Genomic DNA, 24,316 nt, shown 5'->3' on the forward strand with positions numbered 1-24,316 from the left:
GAAAACATATTGTAGATTTGATGTGAAACAATATAACACCAATGTGCATACAGTACTTCATCCTTTCTTTCCTCCTCCCATCCCTGTCATCCCTTTTCTTTTATACTCCTGAATATAAATTCAAGCTGCTCAGCCTCATGGTCCTTAGTATGATTCAAAGCACAGCTCCTGGGTTAGCCCTCTCCATTTCTCTTCAAAGGTTCTTCTTCTGGCAATGCTGACTGCATGCAATGACAGAATTTGCTTAAAAAATAGAGATGGAAGAAACCTTGCTCACTTGATGCAGGGAGAGTGCACATATATACAGTCTGGACAGCATGTGAGTTTTTGTGTGGGTAGCCAATATTCAAGGCTACGGATCTCCACAGACACACTGGCAATGACAAGCAAACATGATGAGACGGTTTTATATAGATGTACAAAACTCTTTGATTTGAGCGTGAGGGGTGAGAAGGCAATTAGGGAGGGAGTCGGAGAGATCGGGATGTTTGTACATGCCTTGGAGAGTGCAAGCGCAACAGGAAAACAAGAGCGAGGGAGGGGCGGCAGAACTGGGTGGGGAGACAGATGCACTGCATTGTCAAGCGATAATGGAGAGAACCAAAGAAAAGAGATGACCCGTATGATTACTCAAGATATTGATCTGGGAACTCCAGGGAATTGCGTGTAACTTCTGATCAGTGCTCTTTCCTCTTGTTAACATTGACATTTCTCAATGTCATTGTCAGCTGTATGATGCTACAACCAGTTTTATCGATTACAAAGGGATTTATGGGGACATAAATGGCCGGTGAGTGGGTTCACACTGTTCTCTCCAATTTCACAGACACACTGACTTAGTGACTGATCTCTCGGCTCACCAGAGAGTTTTGAGGGGGTTGCAGCGAGGCAAGGAGGGAGGGAGGGTGGATGACGACGAGAGCGTGTTGGAGGCGTGCACACACACACACTCAGTCTCGCATACAGCCTTACAGAGACAGGAGGGGAGAGTCAGAGACGCGGAGAAGAAGAGGAGGAGTGCGAGAGAGAGAGAGAAGGAGAGAATGTCTGCTGAGAGGGTGGCTGTCGTTCCTCGTTCACAAACTGGCCCTCGCTGAGACACCATGGGCTGTATTGGCTCCCGCACCATCAGTAAGACACTCTCTGTTTTGATTGTCTTTCTTTTTCAGGTTGAAAGGAGACCTGCCAGGGGTAGAGGAGTGATAGGCGATGCTCACACATACAAAAGGTGTGTGTTTCTATGGAAACCTTTTGGTTAAAGGCCATTTGTCCTCCAGTCTTTGACAGTGATTCGGCACACCGCTTTTGGGAAGCCGGGATGGAGGTGTCAGCCTTTGAGAGCCGTTAGTGCGTCTGGAATTGATAGCCGCATCCGTTCACGTGCATGCATTAGATGCAGACAGACCCTTTGCTCAGAGGTTTCAAAGATCCAAAGTGGAATTTTTGGAGCGTATGATTGCTTTCAATGCACCTCCAGAAGGGACGGTCTCAAAGACTTGTAATATCTGACACTGTGCTAAGGTCACATTAGGAGCTGTTTGTGTGAAAACAGCAGCAGTTCACAGGTTTGAGTGTATATGTTCGTACATGCAGGTTCACCCAAGAGGGTTTTTTTCAGGATCAGAGGTGCAGGGTCCACGAGCTCATGCACAAAAAACGTTCAGGTGTGACGCGGAGTCGTCTGGATGCGCTTCACATGTAGGTCAAATTCTGCAAAGTCAATGGCACGGGTGGGCACCTTTTCCCGCCAAACGGATATGCGTTAGCACAACCGTTGATGACAAATTGCGGGTGTTTTGCCACGATTAATATTCTGCTGTAACTGTGAGATGGCTGGCAGGCTAACTACCCTGGAGAGAAGACACAGAATTGTTCCATCTTAAACGTGTTTTACGATGCCTGTACGCCCATGACGAGAGCGCAGCATCAAAACAAACCCAAGCAGCTGATGGAGTGACAAATAAAGAAATGCTGCTATATTTGACCTTTGATTGTCATTGAGCTGTGATGCCAAAGGAGTAGAGAGTCTAGATGGAAGGTTTCTTTCACATAATAAAGCTATTGCACAGAGTAGGACATATTGGGTAATTAGGGATTAAATTTATAGGCTGTATTTATATCCTGCTTAGTAACTACATTTAATCGACTCTTATAAAAATACATATTTTTTAGAATAAAATTTAATATATATATGTGGCACTGAAATTGGCCGGGTATCTAATATTCTCTGGAGGGGAGCGTGGATTGAATATTTCGTGTGTTTGGCTATAAATAGTGTCTACTTTACAGTGACCGAAAAAGAGAAGAGAGAGGATAAGATGCATGCTAAATAATATGGGTCAAGAGCCTGATACGAGCCTGTGGTTGTTCATCCCCTTATTTTGAGTGAAGCAAACACTTCTAATGTAAGCTGAGGAAATTTATGTGCCGTCGAGATGTTGCACTGACGTTCTCATTGGCTCAACCAAGGCCCTGTAATAGATTTTTTGTTATACTTGACTTCATGACCTCACAAACAAATAGTTGCTGCAGCCAGAAATAAGAACATTCTTAGGTCTACACTGAACATCACAAATCCTTCAGAGATACAGTGTTAATGTTAAAATGCATTGCATTTGAATTATATTTGTTATATACGTATATGTATGTGTTTGGGTTTTTAATTAGAGTCACTTAGACAGCTATTGCTCCTCTCACAAGATCATGTAATGAATCTACCACAGCCCTGGCACTACTGAAAAACCTGAATCTGGTGACAGATTGTAAGGGCAATTGCAATTTACTAATCAAAGTATTAAACTAGAAATACCCTCATGCAGCTTTCAGTAAATGAGCCTGAAATGACACTTCACAGGCTTTCCTTATTAAAGTTGTTATGTTATCTAAGCTGTCAAACATATTCACTGGGAATATGTTTGCTATAATTATAGTCTTCTGTACTTCACCAGTCAGCAGTGAGGGTCAATCTATGGCTGTAGACACAGGACTAAGCATATTAAACATATTATCATAAATTAAATGAGTATATATTTTTATACTTGAACTGCAACTTTGTGCGCCCCCTATAGCTATTTAGCTTCATTGTAAGACACAACATGTTGATGATGTCTTTTTATATAAATTTATATATATTTTTCTATATATTATATTTACTTGAAAATATATTATGATATATTTGCTTGTCTTTTTTTTATATATTGCTATGTATATTTTTCTATATATTCCATAATACATATTCTAGAGCAGTTGAACAGTTTTGTCACTGTATGCCGAATGATGAATGATCTGATCTTATGGTTCAATTCCAAGTAAGTGTCTCCGGAGTGTATACAACAAGCAATAAGTATGAGAGAAGTATGTGTTGGCAAGCTTGAAAGAACAGGGACACAATGCTGTGCAATAAAAGACTTTTCTCTCGTTTGCTGAGTGCTTTATGAAAAATCATTTTTTCAAAGTCTCTTTGGGTAAATGTACATATAGATCGGTAAAACGGCGCGTGTATTTGTTTGTCCAAGGATTGCGTGTGAGAACGGTCATGTAGGTGTGTTTGGGAGGGCATCAGCTAGATGGCTGAGCTCTTGGCACTAATGCTGATGTTTGCACTGGGTTGCTCTTTGTACGTGTTTGTTCTGCTCTGAGCTATTCTGTTTCTCAGGGATGCCTCGTTGTATTGATTTCATTTCAAGCTCTGAAAAAGGGACAGACAAGCTGACATGCAGATGGTCTCTCTCTACCTTTCTCTCTATCACACATATACACACACACACTCAATCTCCTGTGCATGTGTGATTGCATGATCCAGCTTGTGTGGTGACATGCACGGTCCAAGGTGACTGGCTCAGAATGATTGAGACGTTTACTCCTCAAGGAGGAGGAGGCAGAAGGGGCAGAAGTAATCACAAAGAGAGAGAGAGAGAGAGAAGTACTGCAAAGAATGAGTCAGACGAGTGAAGGGAAGGAGGGAGGCACTGGGAGTGACAGCCAGGAAGTTCTCAAATATCTTCTGGTGAATTTGTACCTCTTATCATTCTTATCCAGTGTTGTCCATAATTTGGCCTGATCCTCAGGTTACTTTTAAGTTTTATTCTAAAAGTGCCCCCTGTCTTTTCTTATTTTAAGCTGCTGCCATCCAGTTTCACCTGTCTGAACACTCAAACAAAGTTTGAAACAGTAGAAGCAGGTGCTTTTTTTTTTTTTTTACAATTTTCCATTAATAATAGGTTGAGGGTCCCTTCATAAACCGATAATTTAGAGGTGTATTTTAAGTCCCAAGTGAAGAAATGTTCAGCCTCACAAGTCAAAACAACAATGAAATGCAATAACATTTCCCTTCCTTTTTCTCTTTACTTTCTCTTTATAGCTTTACTAAAAAATGTTGCTTAAGTTATATATTATTTTGAACTTATGAAAAATCTATATATTTAAAGCAGAACAACTGTTTTCAACATTTATAATAAGACATTTCCTTGAGCAGCAAATCGGCATATTAGAATGATTAGAATGATTTCTGAAGGATAATGTGACAAGATTCTTGTTGATAGAGTTTTCTGATATTCATTTTGGGCATTTATTTGCTCCAATTCATTATGCAGCTTTGCATAGCACAGAAAATGAGATTTTGGTATAACTTTATCAAACCAGACGTTGTCCTAGTTTTATAACTAGCTGACTCATCAACAGTAATTTCACTGGGTCACTTAATTTCTATTTTTCTGTCTTATATGAACACGAAAGACACATCTGTGACTGAGGGGATGTTAACACAACAATAGTTTACAACAAAAAATAGAAAATCTTTACTGCGTTTTGGCTGTCCATTTATAAAACAATGGTGTTTTGGGGGCCAACTTTTGAAAATAGGCTTCATTGTGGAACTTTTTGAAAATGATAACATTATCATCTCTGTGTAAACTACAAACATGTCATTTTGTATTCATATCACGTGTTCAGTCTAGGAATGCATTTATGCGCAGGCATGTAATGCAACAAAGTGATATCGCCAACTACTGGCCTGGCACGCCTAATACAGCGTTTTTAGTTGGTTTTGCGGATTCGTCTGAACAGGGATTCTTTGACAACATTGTTGTCTGTACGCAAAACTTTTCAAAGATCCAAAAGAAAAACATTTCTGTTTTTAGTACAATTGTTGTCATGTAAACATACCCACTTCAGGAAGTGGTTAAAACACCAACAAGATGCCTCTGACTTAAGTGTAAATGCGTCTTCTTGTTCTGCCCAAATATAAAAAGTTACACCTCTAGATCTCAGAACTCTGAATTTCTATTTGAGCTGAAGAGTGAAAATTTCACAGCTCTGCATTAGCATTAATATAGCCTGGGAACAGCAGATTTGATCTTCCATTTTGAGTAGACATAACCCTAATCGGATTGCAATCTGATCGATTAAGTGTAAATACCCATTTGTGTTCCCTTCATTATCCTGATGGTCTGTAACTCTGTGCTCTCCCTCGTGACTCTTTCTGAGCCTCTCTCTGCATCTTTAAACTTAGTGTCATTTTAATCTCTCTATGCCTACCCGCTTTTGTCCTCTGTTTTTCTTTGTTATACTGCATAGCATAATGTTCCTTCCTTCATTCAGTGTCTCAGTCTTTCTCTCATCCGCTTTGTCTCTGTCTTTCCTTTCCCTCCCCCTCTTCTCCATGTGTTTTTGGCTCGGTACTGGAGGTGAGTCAGCCTGTTGGACTTCACTCTTAATCAGAATCACTTTGAGCATCACCGTGTATCAGAGTTTCGGCCTGCATTCCTTTATTTGTCCGTTTTTCTTGCTGTATAATAAAATCACAAAGATGTTCCCAGACATGCTAGGCAATGAGATCTGTCAAGCCAGATTGTACCATGGTCCAGTCGTTCCTCCATCTGGTTGTTGGCAATGCAGATCTTCTGCTGCTTCTCCCCGTGATACAATCAGGCTTGCACCGGGTGTCTAGGAATCTTCAGCCTGTTCCTTGTTGTTCACTGTGCATTGAAGTTAGCTTTTATCCTCATCACATGCAGCTTTGTTTATCCCGTTTGACTACTTATTTCGTCAGTATCGCTCTCCCTTTTTCCTTTCCCCTGAAGCTCTGGCGTTCATAATGCTTAGTGTCAGACTCAGACATAAATATAGATGGGCAGAGTAAACAGTGCAGGCCATCTATCTTTGCTCTCATCTAGTCATTGTTACTGATCTTCTGGTCTGTTGGTTCTGACTGTCTCCTTTGTAATTGATTACGAGTAGATTTGGTTTACCTTAACTCACTTTATCTGTCTTTCTCTGTTTACTCTTCACTCTTGTTCACTGGTCTCCTCTAGAGCTGCACCGCTCTGCATGGCTTTATCCATCTCTCCAGAGTGGGTTAGGTTGATTGAGGAAATGGCCCAAAGGCCCAAAGGCTCTGCTGTACTTACAGAGAGAGAGCCCAGCAATTAAAAGACACACGCTCACACACACATGCACAGGGTGCAATTAATGCATTCTCAGATCTGAGTCTGGAGTGAAAAAACAAAACAAAAAAACAGATGCAAATAGACCAATGACTGGTAAATTCTGTTTTGATGCAATTAACCCCATCACAAACATTGTTATTCTAATTCTTCAATGGTTTAGGACTGTTGTAAATAAGTTCACTGAATGAAACCGATGCTCAACTCAATTTCACTGATATTGAGCTAAATTAAATAGAACTAAATTGAATAGAGAGAGATGGGGGATGGAGAGAGAGCACATGCACTGCAGATAGACAGGGTCTCATTCATTAAAAATTGCACATGTGCACAGTGACGGTTCTCACACAGAATTTGTGCAAGACCTACAACACGATTTTGGCCACAATTTTGCTGTTTGAGACTTTTTGGAATCACAAAAGTTTTATTTTTTCATATGGAAGAGTCATCAGTCTTAGATCTTTTAGTGTGACATGCTTAACATGCATGCATTTTAAAAATAGACTTATTTCTGAAATGGATGGAAACTATTTACAGGAGTAATATTACATCGCTTCATTACAGCGAGAACAAAAATCATATCAAACTTTATTAGCCAATATTTTGGCAGCAACTGGTATGCAATAAAATATTAAAATATGTATAATATACAGTTATATAAATTAGGGCTTGCAATGATTTTACTAGTCAACCAATTACTTGTTTCTTTAAATGTGTGTTATTAAAAAAAATGACACCCATCATTTAGAGAGATAAAATGCAAGAAATATCTATTATTGAATAGGGTATTTAAATAAATGTTAAACATGTGACTGACAACTAAATACACAGTTTTATCACTGAAGAGCCATGCAAATGTATTTTTACAGCCTTAACCATGAGAGACAATTACCATTCCTAATAGAGCTTTTGTGACGAATTTCCAAAAGTCTGTAAGTCTGTTATTTTAAGAAAGGTGAATACTGGACAATTTTCAGGGATTTTAACATATAACTAAGATAATCTTTCACTTATCCAAAAATTTGTGTCAGAGGGCAAAGTTATGCAAAGTCTTATTGGGGTCATACTGTACAATCTGACAAGAGGCAATTGTAGCAGGAAAAAATGCACAGCAGGCACTAGGTTTTACTCTTGTTCTACAATTAATTGATGAACCTGGGTTGTTGTAAATGAAGGGAGCAGCGACCGCAGTTAGCAATTAGCATACAAAAATAAACCATCTCTCTATGCCGTAAGGGCTTCCACACAATCTCTCCTTTACAGCCATTTATCATTCTTTGCAAACATATCCTTACTCCCACTAGAGACGATAGAATGAGCAGCAAACGTGCCATTCTCAAAAACAGTCAAAACACAATAAACATTTTATATAAGCTAATAGTGCACATGATCACCTGCATGTTTGCATACTCTTGTTTATATGTTTGATACGGATGATTGTTTGATTGCTGGTTGGCCTTATGCACCGTGTTGTGTTTTGTCACTGAACGCTGTGGCTCCATTTATTGCTTTGTCTCAAAAACAAAGTCATTATGCTACAGTATTATGTGTTTATGTTTCTAATGTTACAGGGCGATTGTTTTCAAGCACATCATTCAAAATGTTAGTTTGTCATTTTGAATGAGTCACTGAAAACTCACACCATCAACATAATCAAAATGATGCCAAAGTGCAGGAAGCTAGAATACAAAATAAACATATTTATGAATCTAATGAGCATGATTATAATATTAAAGATGTCCAAATTCTTTTCTTCTAAGAACACATGCTTGTTTGAGTTTAATCTTAAATTCAGCATCCCTTGGAAGCCTCTTCTTAAAATACAATGCCTATTAATTTGCATAATTACATCAAGCAATAGCATTTTATTGGAATGATGCTGCCACACTCACGCACATCACATGGACATATTTTTCAGTTTCCACGGTATTCCCTTAGCATTTGTTGTCATGGTTGTTAATGTGTCAATCTTTTCAGCTATGCACACCTTATAAACTTCAGTATTTAAGTTCATGCCTTTCACCCCTTAGTTATCGGGTATTGTTTGTTACTATGCTTTGGTTGGATGCTGGTCTCTCTGCTTGAATCATATTATGGATTTATTAAATCACCACTTATTAAATCTGACCTATTGATGACAATACCAGCCCCACTAACAACCCAGTGCCCAGCCAACAACACCCAGACTCCGGAGCTTGGCAGCCCGTGCCCAGGCAGTGAATGTGACTCTGCCACAACACACGAGCAAGTGCTAACAACAGCGACTGTGCTGAACATCGCCATGGAGCCTGACCAGTTGTATGAGCCAGCTTTTTCAGCCATCGCTGAGGGAGTGAATGTGGAATTTGTGGGGATGGAAGTAAGCCCTGCCCAACCTCCCGCCTCTTAGAGTGAGTGTTTGGCCATCACACTGGAAAACTGTTTTGAATTTAGAGAGACTGATTTTCTATCCCCTTTGCTACCACCTGAATTAGTTTGTTATGTCCCAAACTCACTGGCCCCGCCCAATCTCTCTCTCCCACCACCTCTCCAGAATTCTGTCAGGATTTTGTTCTGCTCTCCAAGCTTTTTTTCCAGTCCCCAGTTACTCCTGCCATCCAGTCATCACTACCTCCCATCAGTCCATCTTTGCCTCCTCTCAGTGGTGGGTCAACACATCAGGCCTGCTGGGAGCAATCTCTTCCTGGATGTGGGAAACCTCTGGATCCACTTTCTGCCTCTGCACGCTCCACTACTCCTCGACCTGTAGCCCTGACTCCTATTCGCCATTTTCCTTCAACGTCAGCAGTGACCATCAGACTTTCGGCCTTGCCGGGCTCCCTCAGACCATTGGTACTGCCTGGGTTGGACATCGCCGTGCCTCTGCCGCACACTGTACCTCCGCCCTTCCTCAGGCTCTGCCTCCCCCCTCAGTTGGTCCAGCTCAACCTCAGCCCACTGGACTCCTGCTGCCATCTCAGGGGGTCGTCGCTGCGGTCATTGGAGTCCTGTCGCTGCATCGGCTCTTTGGCTGTGTGGTGGGCTCAAATGTGGCCTGGATCATCATCCACCTGCTTCGGCTCAAGGCCATTCCCTGGCTGTCCCCTCCATCTGCACCTTCTTAGACCTTTTTGTTTGTCCCTCTCCTGGATTCCCGTCCTGTTGCAGAGCCTGCTCCATCTACCGTGAGGCCGTGCCTTCCAGCGGGGGTTGTACTTTCAAACTCACTCACAAACATCACATGCCCTTTGTTTTCAGTTTGCACCATCTTCCCTTACCATTTGTTGTCATGGATGTTAATTTGTGTCATTCTGTTCAGCTGTGCACACCTTATTAACTTCAGTATTTAACTTCATGCCTTTCACCCCTTAGTTGTTGGGCATTGTTACTATGCTTTGGTTGGATGCTGTTCTCTCTGCTTGGCTCATATTGTGGATTTATTAAAGCCTGTTTGGAATTATCTTCATCTTCGTAGTCCTGCTGGTTTGATACAACCTTATTATCATCATGACAGATATGAAATAAAAGCGTGATGCAACAAATCTCCTTCCCCACAGAGTGCTGGCGGTTTTGGATAGATAATTAATCTAATTTTAGGTCTTTGTGTGAATGTCAGCAGAAAATGTAGCAAGAATCTGTCAGTTTGACTTAGCATATTTGGTAAAGGTTGCATAAGCCACATGCCTATTCCCTTATATCTCTCTCTCTATGTCTGTCCCTCTCTTTTTCCCTGCAGCGGCGGATGCAGTTCCAGTTCGGAAAGATGGGGATCAGGTAAATAAAACTACAGCACTTTGCATATTTAAGATTTGCTTCGGGCCAAACCTTTGTCCCATGTTGTGAGCTTAGGCTTTAAGGATCACATCTAAATTATGTCCTTCGCTGAAATAATACTTTTGCGATGTCTGCATTTCTGTCCAAAGCTATCTTACCTGCCAAGTGCTGACATTTGTGCCTCATGACACTTTAATGAAGTCTTTAGCTAACACGAAGACCCCCTGCGTGCCACACGCACGCCTTGCCACCCTGTGGTGCTGAAAGTCAGAGAAAGCTTGATGGTATAATGTGTATTTGAAAAGCCTCTATATTAGATTCTCAGCAAAGGCCACAGGTGCTGGACCCTAGAGCCCAGCTATTACCATACAGTATTGCCGTATAATGGCTTTGTCTCCTGGGAAGACATAGCCTCATCTGTCTTCCCTGTTTGCTGTCTGGTTCTACGTCCCACCCAAGGGCAACAGCTCCTGGCTTGTCGCTCTACTCATCCTCAGATGAATTTGGCTCAAAATCTACCATTTGGTTACTGGTAGCTGTCCAAACCAAATGGCATGTTTAATATCTCAATGCAGAGTTAAGAAGTTGAGCCAGGGGCTGGTGTCATCACACTGTAGCTGGAGCCAATTGAAAGTGTCTGTGTTGTGCATGTATGCATTTGTGTTAGAGAGCTGCAATCAAAAAGGCACTTATTGGTTTCTAAATTAAGCACAATAAAAACCAAAATTATTTGTCATTTAACATTCAACGAAAATCTCTCAAGAATCAGGTGCTAGTTGCTAAGTAGCAAGGCTGTTTTAGTTATCTTATTGCTAGAACAAACACCCTCAAACTTAAACTTCACATAATAAATGTATTCTAGGTTAATTCGGAAGGTCCTAGATGGGACTAGTTTGTTTTATAGACTTGTACAGTTTTTGCTTTTATAAAACATGTTTTTATTCTCACACAACCAAAAATAAGCATCAAATTATCTAGCTGACCTCTAAGAAAATCTATTCTAACAGGAATATACAGGATTGTGGTTTATTATTTACAGGACTTCTTGATTTTAATTTGATAACTAAAATTCACTTTCATAATTTAGACCTTTCTGACAACTTTCTGTGTCAATCAATTACAACCATATCAAGTATTGCTGGCAAGTCATTTGGTTTAAAATTAAATCAAAAAAGAAAGTTCAACCATGGACTGATAAAAATGCTCATTATAGTAACAGTGTCTCATACAATTTTAATTAGGTCACATATAGTTAACAGTTCAAGTATTACTGATATCTCATCTGATTTAACAACTGAATAAACTCAATCACAGGCTGATCATAGTGCTCATGATATTATCAGGGTCTCTTAATTATTTACAGAATTTTTCAGTCATATCTCATTTATAGCTCTGTTTATTTCTATTCGTTTTGTGACACTTGAATTGTGAAATAACAGTTTAAGAATGGCTGGCATCTCATCTAATTAAAAAGAAAAAGAAAGTTTGATCATATACTGATAAAAGTGTTCATTATAGTAGCAGTGTCTTGTAATTATTTACATACATTTCTAATTATATCACATAGTTGTGTTTCTATGGGTTTCATTACAATCGAATCCAGAGTACATTACCTTGCAAAACCCCAAACTTTCCCATCAGTACATTAAATCACAGCTGTCCTCTCTTAATAATTGTAACTTAAAAATTGTTTTGAAAACAAATGCCATTAAACGTTTTACACAGTGTAAAGTGTGTGGCAAAACATGAATTACTTCATCACTGCATAGAAAAGAAAACTAATTCTATGTTTTTAATTTGCACCTATCGGTTTTTGCCCCCCACTAAAAGTAGTAGGTGGCGGCCATAATTTCAAGCCAGCCTCAAAAATGTATTTTTAGGAACCGGCTACAAGTTTATGTAACAGAAGCAGACATAAACATTAAAATGGTGGAAAACAAATCGATCAACCCCCGAATGGCCCAACCATGCCTGTTGTCTGTTCAGAGCTTCTAAGGGGCAGACACCAACGCCTTTCTGATACTGACCTCCATTTGACCTTTCATATTGATCTTTCTCTTAATGAACAATGAGCGGCTACTGCTGTCCGTACTGGCACCAGTGTTTGTCTCACTGCGCTGGGTGCGGTGTAAATGCGATCGATAGCACGCTTTGAGTATGTTTGGGATGGCTAGGATTACTTACTTCAGTGCTACTCATCAAAGTTGCCTCCATCTCCTCTTGCTGCTGTCCTCATCCAGTGTAAAGACTTCTAAGGCAGACATCAACATAGGTGGTACTTCATTCATGAATAATTTACACCATATTAGCTAATTACCTGTATAACACAACAAGGGTGCATACAAAGATATAACTTGGTTGGTTTACACAACAGTTCATAACAGATGAACAGCGTTTCGCCTCCTTCTCCTGCTTTCTGTTTATCTGTTGTTCTTCCAGATCTAGTGTTCTGTTCTTGGCTTGATGTTTCGCCTTCTGTTGTTTCCTGCTTACTGAAATCATGCCTTTTCCTTTCTTTCACTGTATCTTTCCCATCTATTCTTTAACTGTTATCTGCTTTGCTTCAAGCATGGACGTGCTGAATTTTCCTGGGAAGGAATCAATGTAAGTCTGGTATTGACCTTTTGCCTCTCTTGATTTGTCTCTAATATTAATTTTTTATTTTTATGATATTTCTCTCTAGGGGTATCCAGCAATTTAGTTTTTTAACAAATGCTCAAAAACATTGACATATTATGTCAGGTACATTACTGTTTAAAAGTTTTTAATAATTATGATTTTATAATGTTTTGAAAATAAATTCCTTATGCTCACCAAGGCTGCATTTATTTGATCAAAAATACTGTAAAAACAGTACTATTGTTGAATATGATTTCTGAAGGATCGTGTGACGCTGGAAAAATGGAGTACTGACTTCTGAAAATGTAGCTTTGCCATCACAGAAATAAAGTACATTAAAAAAATCTAACAATTGCAATTATTTTAAATTGTAATATTTCACAATATTAATGTTTTTGATAAAAAATAAAAAAAAACGCATAAGAGACTTATTTAAAAAAACAAAAACATAATAATCCAAACTTTTGACCAGTGGTGTTCGATGGTGAGTTTGTGAAGGTAAATATCATAATAGTAAGATGGTTGAAAAGTAATTTTACTGGAGATGCTAATATACTTAAATGTTTGTATGAACATAGATCACAAACTCACCTTAAATGTCTGCCGTGACTCCACAGTGTTCAGTAAGTGGCAGATGTCTTTGGGGGTATGAGTAACAGGGCCAGCTGTCTTCGATTGGCCACGTCATGTTATCTGAGATTTGGCCCATTTTTGCGACTTGTAGGTGGCACTGGATGTGAGAGATCAGAGATGATAACACAGTGTGGTTCACATGGAGTTACTGACATTTGCTCTAATCTTTAAATGAAAAAAAAGTGAATACAACAAAAGTTTATGATTCTTACCAGTTATATTATTATTATATATAATTTTTTTTTTACTATTATATCATTTATTAATATGTTGAGTTAACTTTTATTTTCATGTTTTAGTAATTTTGTTATGTGTTTTTTTCATTTTTTATTAGGATTTGTTTTTAGAATATTTCTATTCAGCTTTCATTTATTTTTAATCTTAAAATTTAGTTGTGTTCAGTTCTAATTTACATTTATGTATTTTAAATTAAAGTATTCATCTAATATTTATACAAATTTTTTTTCAACTTTCAAACTATTGAAATGATTTTTAATAGTTTTAGTTTTAGCTAACAATAACAACACTCATTCTTTACAGGTTTCCGTCATCAAGTTTGAATGAATTCTGAAACACAGCAACCAGAAGTCAAAGAAAAAAAAATAAGTTGTCAAACTTGTGACTAAATTATTGTAAACTGAATCAAATTATTTATTTCAATGATTGGGTTATGATTGGTTATGATATGTTATTGGCAATCAGTACTTTTCTAATGAAAATAGGCTGAATGTTTTCAATGAATAACAACTAACAGAAAGTTTTTGAATCACTACAGAAGATACAGAATATTGTTGAACAAACTATGTTTATGGTTCTTTTTTTTATCATTTGACGCTTGACAGCTCCAATCCTCATTTACGTTCATTTTGAGTGACAAAATAGGAACGAGCGCACTTGATGATGAAGGAAATGAAATACTCTGTGTTTTCCGCCAACTGGCAACCCGGGGTCCCGAAATACAATTGGGTAAACTGGCAGTGGGCTGGTTTCACAAACCAAAACGAAGACTAAGATTCTGACCAGGAATACACATATTCAAAGGAGAATTGCAGCATTGTTTTTCAGATAAACAAGTATGTTAATTGATTTCTACTCCCACTTCTCTAACTTTTGCTGCTTCTCTAATGCTGCCCTTTCTTTCTTTCGTTTTCTTTCTTTCTTTCTTTCGACAGCTGTCCATGGAGGACACCACCTCCATTTTGCCCCGTTTGAAGCGGAACTCCAACGCCTATGGGATTGGAGCTCTGGCTAAGTCCTCTCTGACAGGTGTGTCAGGTGTGTGTCTGTCCTGGTTGCTGGTAACCGACCCCATGTTGGCTCCAGAGGAGGAGATGGAGATTGGAGCCAACATGGCTGCCCCTGTGGGTTCCCCTCCCTATCTAGTTTCACCACCTTCCTCCTCCATTAATTAGTGCATGTCAATGGCCTCTTTAGCCATTGATGAAATCCCCAGTCAGACCTAACAAAAGTTCACAAAACAAACAGCTGACGTAAGTGCACTATCCATCTCCACAAGCTTACTGCTGGGAAACGTAGTCTTTAGGTGTGAAGCCAGCTGTGTATTGTAGTCTGTTTTGTTGTTTTGTGAGGTGAAGTGCTCTTTTGTGAAGTAAACTGTTGCTCATTAATGTGTTGTGGTATTGTTTTTTATGGATACTGCTCACTGTCACAATAGGTTTCGGGATACGTAGGTATCTGGATCTCTCTTGATTTCATGTCCTGTATCTTTTGTATTTCTCTTGTTTTTCCTAAATGCTTGAAAATGGGGGGAAGTGCTCAAGTGATACCATTAGATTGTTTTCCCCCTGGAACAAATGGAGGTGATTTATCAAAGTATTTAAAGAGAGCAGTCACTTCATCAGATGGGGTTTTTATCATTGTCAGCAGCCTAGAGAAAAAAAATCACATAACCGTCGGCAAGGTTACTATCACACTACCTCGTTTTTAGCTCTCGGTAACATTCAAAACCTTGCGTTTTAAATGAATGCACCTTTCGTTCAATTGAGATATTTGCATGCTAATGAGCCATTTTGTTTAAAGGAAATGTTCAGACATGTCCCTTTTGGCTCTAATTATTCATACATGCATAAAAGCTTCTCTCACGTAATTCATTACACTTGTGAATAATGTATTTCTAAACATGGTCAACCACTTGCATCTCTCTCACCGCTTGTGCGGCGATTGATCAAATCTACAGACTGTAGCACACTCATAATCATTCATTCGGTTGTTATCATCCAGAGAGCCTTGCAGTAGTTTATTGTACTAAGGTGATTAAACAAAAGACACATATCCCATAATGCACTGCCTGGCTGCTTTTATTTTGCCCCTTTCTCCAGCTCCATGTAAAGTCTGTACAGGTGCTGACTTGTGTTTCTTTTTCTTTAGGGGTTACCAGATCAATGAAGGACAAAGTGACCAAGCCCACTGCCATGGCTCAGGGTCGTGTGGCCCACATGATTGAGTGGCAGAGCTGGGGTAAACCATCTGCAGGGCCAGAAGGGGGAGCGGGACGCTCCAATCTGAACCGTGAGAGGGAGAGACGGCTTGAAAATGATGCCTATAGTGACCTGAGTGATGGAGAAAAAGAGGCACGAATGGCAGCGGGTGAGATGACTTGAAAATGTATATGGTAAAGTCACTATATAAAAATGTCGTCCCCCTTCTCACATATAGTTGTGGTACAGGGTGGAAACATATTATATTAAGTTGAAATGTATGCATATGATTTATAGCGTTAAAGGACATTTTAACATTTACTAATTAAACATTTACATTAAACTTTATAACTTTAAAAACTATATATATATATATATATATATATATATATTTTTTTTTTTACCTATCAGTATATTTGGGTTTTACTTGTAAGCTTAAATTAAACCTCACTTATTTTGAAATGTTTTGCTGCTCAATACAAATAAAAGCATGGGGCCAGAAAAATGCAATTATATTGTTATAAATATTATGTTACCAAAAAGAATTATATATTTACTCTATGTTCTCCTCTTAAAGTCTCAATATCTCATGCAATTTTGCTTCTCTGGTCAATTTATGTTCCGGTTTAAGGGTGTTAATAAATAAACATTGCAGTACATTAATTGCAAATGTTTTTATCAGCACAAAATGTGGGCTTTTCAAATATTAAAATAATAACATTTTATAGGGAATAAAAAAATGTGCAATTAATTATATTAAACTGTAATATTACATTTTTACTAACTAATTCTGAGAATTTATTGTCATTTCCAATTTTGTAATCAGATTTTTCCCTAATGTTCAAGAAAGTATTTTATGGCTGAATTTATGCAATTGAAAATACAGTAATTTAGTAATATTTTAAAGTATTATTATAATTTTAAATAACTGCTTTCTATTTTAATATATTTAAAAATGTGATTTATACCTATAATATCAAATTAGTGTCACACGATCCTTCAGAATTTATACTAACATACTGATTTGGTCCTAAAGAAACATTGTGCTGCTTAATAATTTTTGGAAACCGTAAAACAGCTTTTGAAGAATAGAAAGATCAAAAGAGCAGAGCAGCATTTATTTGAGATATATATTTTTGTAACATTTAGAAACGTCTTAACTGTCATTTTTGATTCATTCAATGGATCCTTTCATTTCTAAACAAAAGTATGAATTTCTTTAATAATATTAATAAAATTAAAAATATACTGACCCCAACTTTTTTAACAGGCAATGTTTAGTGGAGTGAACCACCCAGTCAGAATAAATTTTTTTTTACAACATTTATCCAGTGTATTTTGTCTTTAAAACATCAAAATAGTAAATTGACTTTTTGCAGGCATTCTGCAGCAGTTTGCCATCTCTGAGGCCACACTCTTAGGCTGGAACTCTATGGATGGAGAGAGTCTCTGTGCCAACTCCAACCAGGGCAGCGTGGCTCACCTCAGTGAGGTTAACCAGGAGAGCATCACCAGCAGAGGTGAGGGTCACCAACATCTACCTCATGCCATGGCAGAATGGAGACATTGTTGGAGAGATTTTAAAAAGGCAATATAATTTATGTTATGTTTGATCAAAGCTCAGATATTACAAGCACACACTTCTTAAGCACAAATCCTTGCATGATTATTACACTGGCAGCTCAAAAAAGCTCTTGCCGTAAGAACTGTTTGCATCTTTTGACAGGAGTCTCATAACCACACCACTTGGATATTTCTGCAGATTTGTTTTATATTGTTTACCTAGCCTTGACTGATGTGACTTCCAGTTCAGACCACTTCAAGTCTAGAGCGCATTGCCACCACTTTTTTTAGTGTGAGGAAATGTGTCAGAGATGCCACAGTGACAGCTGCAGGCCCAAAGTGGACGGGGCAGAAGAGCAGAACAGCACTTTTCCTGAGGTTCAACTATCAGAGCTTATACAAGCCTTGGGTTGAAGCCAGGTTGCAGCTTAACACCAAACAAAAAGCGTCTCTTTAGCCTGATTATGTCAAAATAATGAGGAAATAATGAACTGTAATTGTAAAAACAGAAAAACATGACTGTAAACATTTTTAAAGGGATAGTCCAACCAAATGGAATAACAACCTGTCGTTCCAAACTTGTATAATATTCTTTCTTTTGAGGAGCAAAAGAATGAGATATTTTCAAGAATGTTAAAAGTCCTGCTGACTTTCATTATGTGGATAAAAAATTCACTGCAAGTCAATGGGGGCCGACACAGTTTCATTTTTGGGTTTAAATCATCTCTTTAAAATGATTAGTGACGTGACATTCAGCCAAGTATGGTGCCCCATACTCAGAATTCACGCTCTTTATTTATCCCATCCAAAGTCCACACGCACAGCGGTGAACACACACACACTGTGAACACACACCCAGAGCAGTGGGCAGCCATTTATGCTGCGGCTGCCTGGGGAGCAGTTGGGGGTTCAGTGCCTTGCTCAAGGGCACCTCATTCGTGGTATTGCTGGCCCGAGACTCAAACCCACAACCCTAGGGTTAGGAGTCAAACTCTCTAACCAATAGGCCGCAACTTCCCCCTGTATGATTAGCATTATTAAAAATCATTTTACATCTAAAAGAAAATTGGAGTCCACACCACAACAAGAATGATATCGGCACAGATGAAGGCTATCGTTTGAAATCACTTCCACAGTTTTTGATGAAAAAAGAAAAAGAAAAAACATTGACAGCCAATCATAATCCATCCTGCTTTAAAGAACTTGAGCATTTAAAGTGGCAGACAAAACTGCAAAGTGTAGAACTTTAGAATGTTATTGTGTGTTTGTGTGAATGCTAATATAGTTATTGTTCCAGAAACTACTTTGGTTTCACCTGCATTTGAACCTTCACCTTATGACCTTCTGTCTGTCTCTCCTTCATTCTACGTCTCTGTCATTCAGACCAGCCGTTGCATCATTCCTCTGCAGATGTGTGGCCTCACACCTACGTCTCCCAAGGACTTTACTGTCTCTCCTCCTCTGATGCATGGGAGCCAATCAGCAACGGGACCTCGGGTGTAGCTTCTCCCGCTGCCAGCTCTTACATCATGGCGGGCGGGGCTTCGGGTGAGGGTTATGATGGTTCCACCCACTATTTGACGTTGCAGCAGCCGAACCACCTACAGCAGTTCCAACAGTATCAGCAGTACCAGCAGCAGCAGCTCCTGCAGTATCAACAGGTCAGAAAACACAGCTTGAGACGCAGCCATGTTTACATGCTCAGAACACTACAGAGTTGTGTTTAGCTCTACTGCTTGACCTATTTTAGCCAGGTGTCGTCCACAGGGTGGCGCTGTAGGAGGTCTTGCTGTATTTAGAACAGTATTGACTATGACTGAAAGGGGTGATGGAGTTCAGGTGTCACATCTCTGCGGGTAGTTTATCCAGTGCCTGAAATAATTCAAAATAATATTATTATGTAATTACATTGTTATTATATGTATCATTATATATTAGTGTTATTATATGTAAAGGATCACAAGACTGGAGTAATGGCTGCTTAAAATTAAGCTTTGCCATCACTGGAATAAATTACATTTTATAATATATTAAAATGCAAAACGGCTACTTTAATTTTTAATCTCAATCCATTTAAACCAATAGTTGTACAATTTGCAATTGTAGTTTATTCCCTCATTAAAGATGTTCAGGACTGCAAACATCCTTGATTCTTTTTCTCATGTTTTCTCTTGAAGTCTTTGGAACATCGAATGCACAGCGCCTCTCACTCCTTACAAGCCACTCCCAACAGCACTATTCACAGTTTGGGCCCGCCTACCCACCCGAGACTGGCTGACCTGTGGGCGGCGGCTCAGACGGAGCCCCATCAGATGGAGATGTTGGGACACATGGGCGTGACCATGGCCGAAATGGGAATGGGGGAAGTGTATGGTGAGGAATACGTAGCGGAGTCCGAATGCATCCCAGAGCAGCAAGAGGAGGAGGAAGTCAAGGTGGCATTTTTTTATTTCCACATCCTTAACCACCATTTAACCCAAAACTGAAAGTTTAATGAAAATGTACTCACTCTCTGGCCATCCGAGATGTAGATGGGTAGAGATCAGAACAGATTTGGAGAAATTACATCACTTGCACATAAATGGATCCTCTGCAGGATGAAGATGAGTTTGTCTCTTCATCAGAACAGATTTGGAAATCTAGAAATTTAGCATTACATCACTTGCACACAAATGGACCCTCTGCTGTGAATGGGTGCCATCAGAATGAGAGACCAAACATCTGATAAAAACATCACAGTTATCCACACGATTCCAGTTCATCGATTAATGTCTTGTGAAGTAAAAAGCTGTGTGTTTGTAAGAAACAAATGCATCAAGTTATTTTAACTTCCAAACCATCAGTTCTGGCCAAAATAGCAATCCATAACAAAATCCATCCCCTGTTGTCCTCTGACATTCATATCCATTGGCATAGTTGTTTAGAACTGTCTTGGAATGTTGTTCATATTCCTTCCTACTGATCCAGAAAACACAACTTCTTCACTGGAGAAAGCAATACTATAGATAGAGAACTTAAGAATGCATTAGATTATATGATGAGCAATTCCTGCTTCACAATATGATAATTGATGGACTTATGGACTAATTGTGGTTTCTTGTGATGTTTTTATCAGCCGTTTGGACTCTCATTCTGACGGCACCCATTCACAGCAGAGGGTCCATTTGTGTGCAAGTGATGTAATGCTAAATTTCTCCAAATCTGTTCTGATGAAGAAACAAACTCATCTTCATCCTGGATGGCCTGAGGGTTTGTAAATATTCAGAAAATAAGGTGAATTATTCCTTTAATATTTTTTTTTCTTTCTCAAGGAGGATGACATAACACTTACCCTCGAACCCGAGCTGTCGTCTGTAACTCCCGCCCTGACCCCTCCGTCTCTGAGAGAGGACTCCACCCCACCTGGGACCATGAGCCCAGGGCAAGCACCAGCAGAGCCAGTGGTTGAGCACATGACCTATGAAGTCACATCCTGCGTCGTCCAATCACAAGAGGAGAAAGAGGAAGAGGTGGGGGATGGGGCTGTTGTCATTGTGGCAACCAACTGATGGTTTAAATCGAGTGGCATCCGAAAGTGGAGCGAAAAAAACAAAACTGTCTGTGAAATAATCCACCAGTTAAGCTATTGTATACGCCCTTTTACCCCAGATGTGAACTCGTAAGGACTGTCACATCAGGAACAAAACATGCTCTGAGCTCTGGGCGCCTATAGAGACTAAACGCAGGAGAGTGTCAAAGCCAGGATGAAACATTATATGTGCTGCTGCTGCTGTTTTATGGCAGGAGCGCTGGAGTCCAAGGCCGCTTACGAATGAAAACGAAGAGTGCAATACTGAGAAATTAATACAACCAAAAGAAAGTGCATGCAATTTTTTTTTTTTTTTTGAGTATTTAAGTGACTGAATTAACAGTATCCACATAGTAATAATATATATTGATTTTTGTAATTAAACTAAAAGCCAATGAAATATATATATAACATATATATATATATGTTATATATATATATAACATGTATGTACTGTATGTATGTTAGTATGAATGTATGGATGTATGTGTATTTAAAGGTATATTCGAAAAAAAAAAAAACGTTACGAATTTGCCGTTTGCGTGAAGTGTCCCCTAGGTACCTCCAACACACTTGCACACACTTTCACAAACACTGATGCACACACAAATACACACCCTGGAAAACATGTTTTTGCTCTTAATGTATCCAAGCACAATACTGCCCAAATGGAAACAGTGCTGCCCTTTTCAACATCCTAACTGTATTGTTACTAAGACTTATGCACTATTATGGACAAAAACGAATGTATTGCCTATCTTCATAGCGACAGCCCAGTTCTGTCCTCAAGTTTTTTTATTTGTTCTGCTTTATTTTTCTCATCAATGTCTGTGTTTATCTTGCCTGGCGGAGCTGCTCAAAATTGATTTGCACTGAACAACAAAAAGAAAACTGATGGATAATCATCGTCATTCTGGGACGTTCCATTAATCTTCTCATGCAAAAAGAGGAGTAAACTTTGGATGCTTTTAATCCGTTGAGGTTGAGACTACAGGGAACCTAACTGATTCCTGAAGACCGTACATGGATCCATTCATTAAAATTTTTGATGAACTAACATGCAGGAGCCATTTATATCATGCATGCATTTTCTTTATTATTTACATTATAGCTTTCCCTGTTGCTGACATAATGCAGATGAAGAGATAAACTCTCATTACCTCAGTAAAATCACTTGGTAATGGGCTAGATGACATGTTAGGTCACAGTATGTTCTTGTCATGAAAGACCGTATGACTGTGGAAAGAAGTGAAAAGAAGGTGCTTTTCTGGTTAATGCTTGCAGGCTTTCCACTAATTATTGAATAAGCTGTAATTTAAAAACCCGCTGCAGAAAGAAGTGCCCTCGAATACTAGCGTGCACATGTCAAGCCTTTGTCGATACTTATATACGTTCCAAAAGAGAGAGAAAACTAAAACATTTTGGATGTGGCAACACTAATTTAGATTTAGAAGGCGTTTGGTTTAGCAATGATTTATATTCTTTGATGGTTTTGAGAGTTTTGATTAATGCTGTTATGCAATGCTGTGGTAACATTTATTTTTCTATACTAATGAGGCCTGCGTGTTGTCATTCGTTGTGATGTTTCGAACATCACAGGACTAGCAGCTGCCGAATGAGAGTCATTTTTAAAGATCTCATGTTTGTTTTGGAAATTCGAGAGCAGGCGAAATGAGAAAGATTGAAGTGGATGATCTCTCGTTGTTAGATTCTTTGGAAAGTACACTTTCAGCATTTTTAATGTCAGAGCTCTTTGTGAAATGTCCAAAAGATGGTGACATTATTAGCTCACAGCAATGATGTCATAATTCTGCCATACTCTGTGAAATATGATGCATTTAGTGCAGAATGGCAAAGCAACACGTGAAATCAGAAATGGGTTTCTGATTATTGAGGAATAAAAATAAAGCAAGTTAGCAATCTTGCAGTTTCTTCAGCTCCATTCGGTGTCACCCTGTAACCTCATGTGCATTTTAATATGCTGTAAATAAAATTCTTATTGCGAAGGTCTATCTCATTTGTTAATGGCTTTAGAGATTTATAAAAGATCAATAAATTGTATAGATATTCATATACTATTTCACTGAAACACTGTACTATTTAACAAAATGATTAAAATAATAATAATTTAAAAAATATATATTATTCGACATCTGACTAATCTAAGAAAGTATGTGACAAAGGTTTTTTTAATTCAAATTCAAAATCACTGTTTATTGAATTGTTATTAATTCCTGCAAAAAAAAATTATCAAGATTGAATGCTTTTAGATAAAATAAATCTCCTTCCCAATATTCGAAACAATTCACAAAACCATCAGTGAAGTACATTATGAAACAAACATTTTCTGTTGATATCTCATTATGCCAAGAAGGAAAGAGATGAATGAATAAATAAATTAATAAATATTACAAAAAAAAAAAAAAAAAAAATGGAAGCCTATAAAGTTATTGCTCACAGACTGAACAGATATAAAAATCACATTAAATTAACTGTAACATTTAAAAGAAGACAGCAGATCACATGAACCATAGATTGTTCATAAAAAGCAGAGTCCTCGGTTTAAAGAAAAAAAGGATGGATAGATGTGGGCAGGACATGAAGAATTTAATTGAGAAAGGACAGTGTGCACATCCTGAATTTTAAATTGCTTAAAAATGTATAATTGGAAAAGGGCAGGAGGAAAATATGTTTTGGGTGAAAATTAAGTTCAGATTCTGAAAAGGGCCACAATGTGCCACCTGCTGGCCATGTTGTGTTTGAAAAAAGCTATTTTTGACAAATACTTCACAATGCCGTGTTAATATTGATTTTTGACATTTTATAATATAAAAGGGTCCACGCCCTTTAATAAAATATTCATATGAAATGATTTAGGTGCATTTAGAAGATAAGTGCTTTTTTTGAAGTCTGAAATAATATCTGGCGCATGTAAACGTGGTTTAAAATGTTCAGCAACCAAACCATTTTTATATTTACAGAACTTTTTTTAAAAGAAAAGGAAAAAAGGAGGAAGAGAAAGAGCAAGTGGTAGTGAAAGAGAAAACATTTATTTAAATACATTTTTAGTGGAAAGAGAAATAAAAGGTGAAGTCTAAGTAGAAAAAAGAGAAGGAAAAAAAATCAAGAAGAAAAAGAAGAAAGAGGACAAGAACATTTATAGAAAAATCTAAAGGAAAAAGAAGAGCAGAAATAAAAAGAGAACTCTTTCTCTTTTTATTTTTCTTCTTCTTCCTTTAAAAAAGTCAGTACTTTTTTTTCCTTAAGAAGAAAAAAGAAGAAGAGTAAAAAAAGGAAAA

General features: G+C 38.3%; 1 protein-coding gene across 6 annotated transcripts; it reads left to right on the plus strand.

Moving 5' to 3' along the window:
- The first annotated feature begins 932 nt into the window (after positions 1 to 932).
- On the plus strand, positions 933 to 23,023 carry fam131ba (family with sequence similarity 131 member Ba). Of its 6 annotated transcripts, none has more exons than XM_059509286.1 (9): positions 959 to 1,131; positions 10,159 to 10,196; positions 12,765 to 12,800; positions 14,621 to 14,723; positions 15,837 to 16,055; positions 17,266 to 17,406; positions 18,833 to 19,110; positions 19,627 to 19,884; positions 20,761 to 23,023. In XM_059509286.1, the coding sequence occupies exons 1-9, from the start codon at positions 1,104 to 1,106 to the stop codon at positions 20,995 to 20,997; spliced, it is 1,338 nt and encodes a 445-aa protein (XP_059365269.1). In that variant the 5' UTR covers positions 959 to 1,103; the 3' UTR covers positions 20,998 to 23,023. The 6 variants fall into 6 exon arrangements, with proteins under 6 accessions (XP_059365267.1, XP_059365268.1, XP_059365269.1 ...); XM_059509287.1 differs by having other exon boundaries at positions 14,621 to 14,714; XM_059509288.1 differs by lacking the exon at positions 12,765 to 12,800.
- Positions 23,024 to 24,316: the final 1,293 nt, after the last annotated feature.

The sequence above is a fragment of the Carassius carassius genome, chromosome 25 (assembly GCF_963082965.1).
Source record: "Carassius carassius chromosome 25, fCarCar2.1, whole genome shotgun sequence".
NCBI lineage: Eukaryota > Metazoa > Chordata > Actinopteri > Cypriniformes > Cyprinidae > Carassius > Carassius carassius.

What these genes read in the sequence shown, in the direction of transcription:
- fam131ba (XM_059509286.1), top strand. Translation starts at nt 1,104, where the DNA reads ATGGGCTGTATTGGCTCCCGCACCATCA. An exon ending in TTCGGAAAGATGGGGATCAG is followed by an intron (nt 10,197 to 12,764) that starts GTAAATAAAACT and finishes CTTTGCTTCAAG; the next exon opens with CATGGACGTGCTGAATTTTC. An exon ending in AAGAGGAGGAGGAAGTCAAG is followed by an intron (nt 19,885 to 20,760) that starts GTGGCATTTTTT and finishes TTCTTTCTCAAG; the next exon opens with GAGGATGACATAACACTTAC.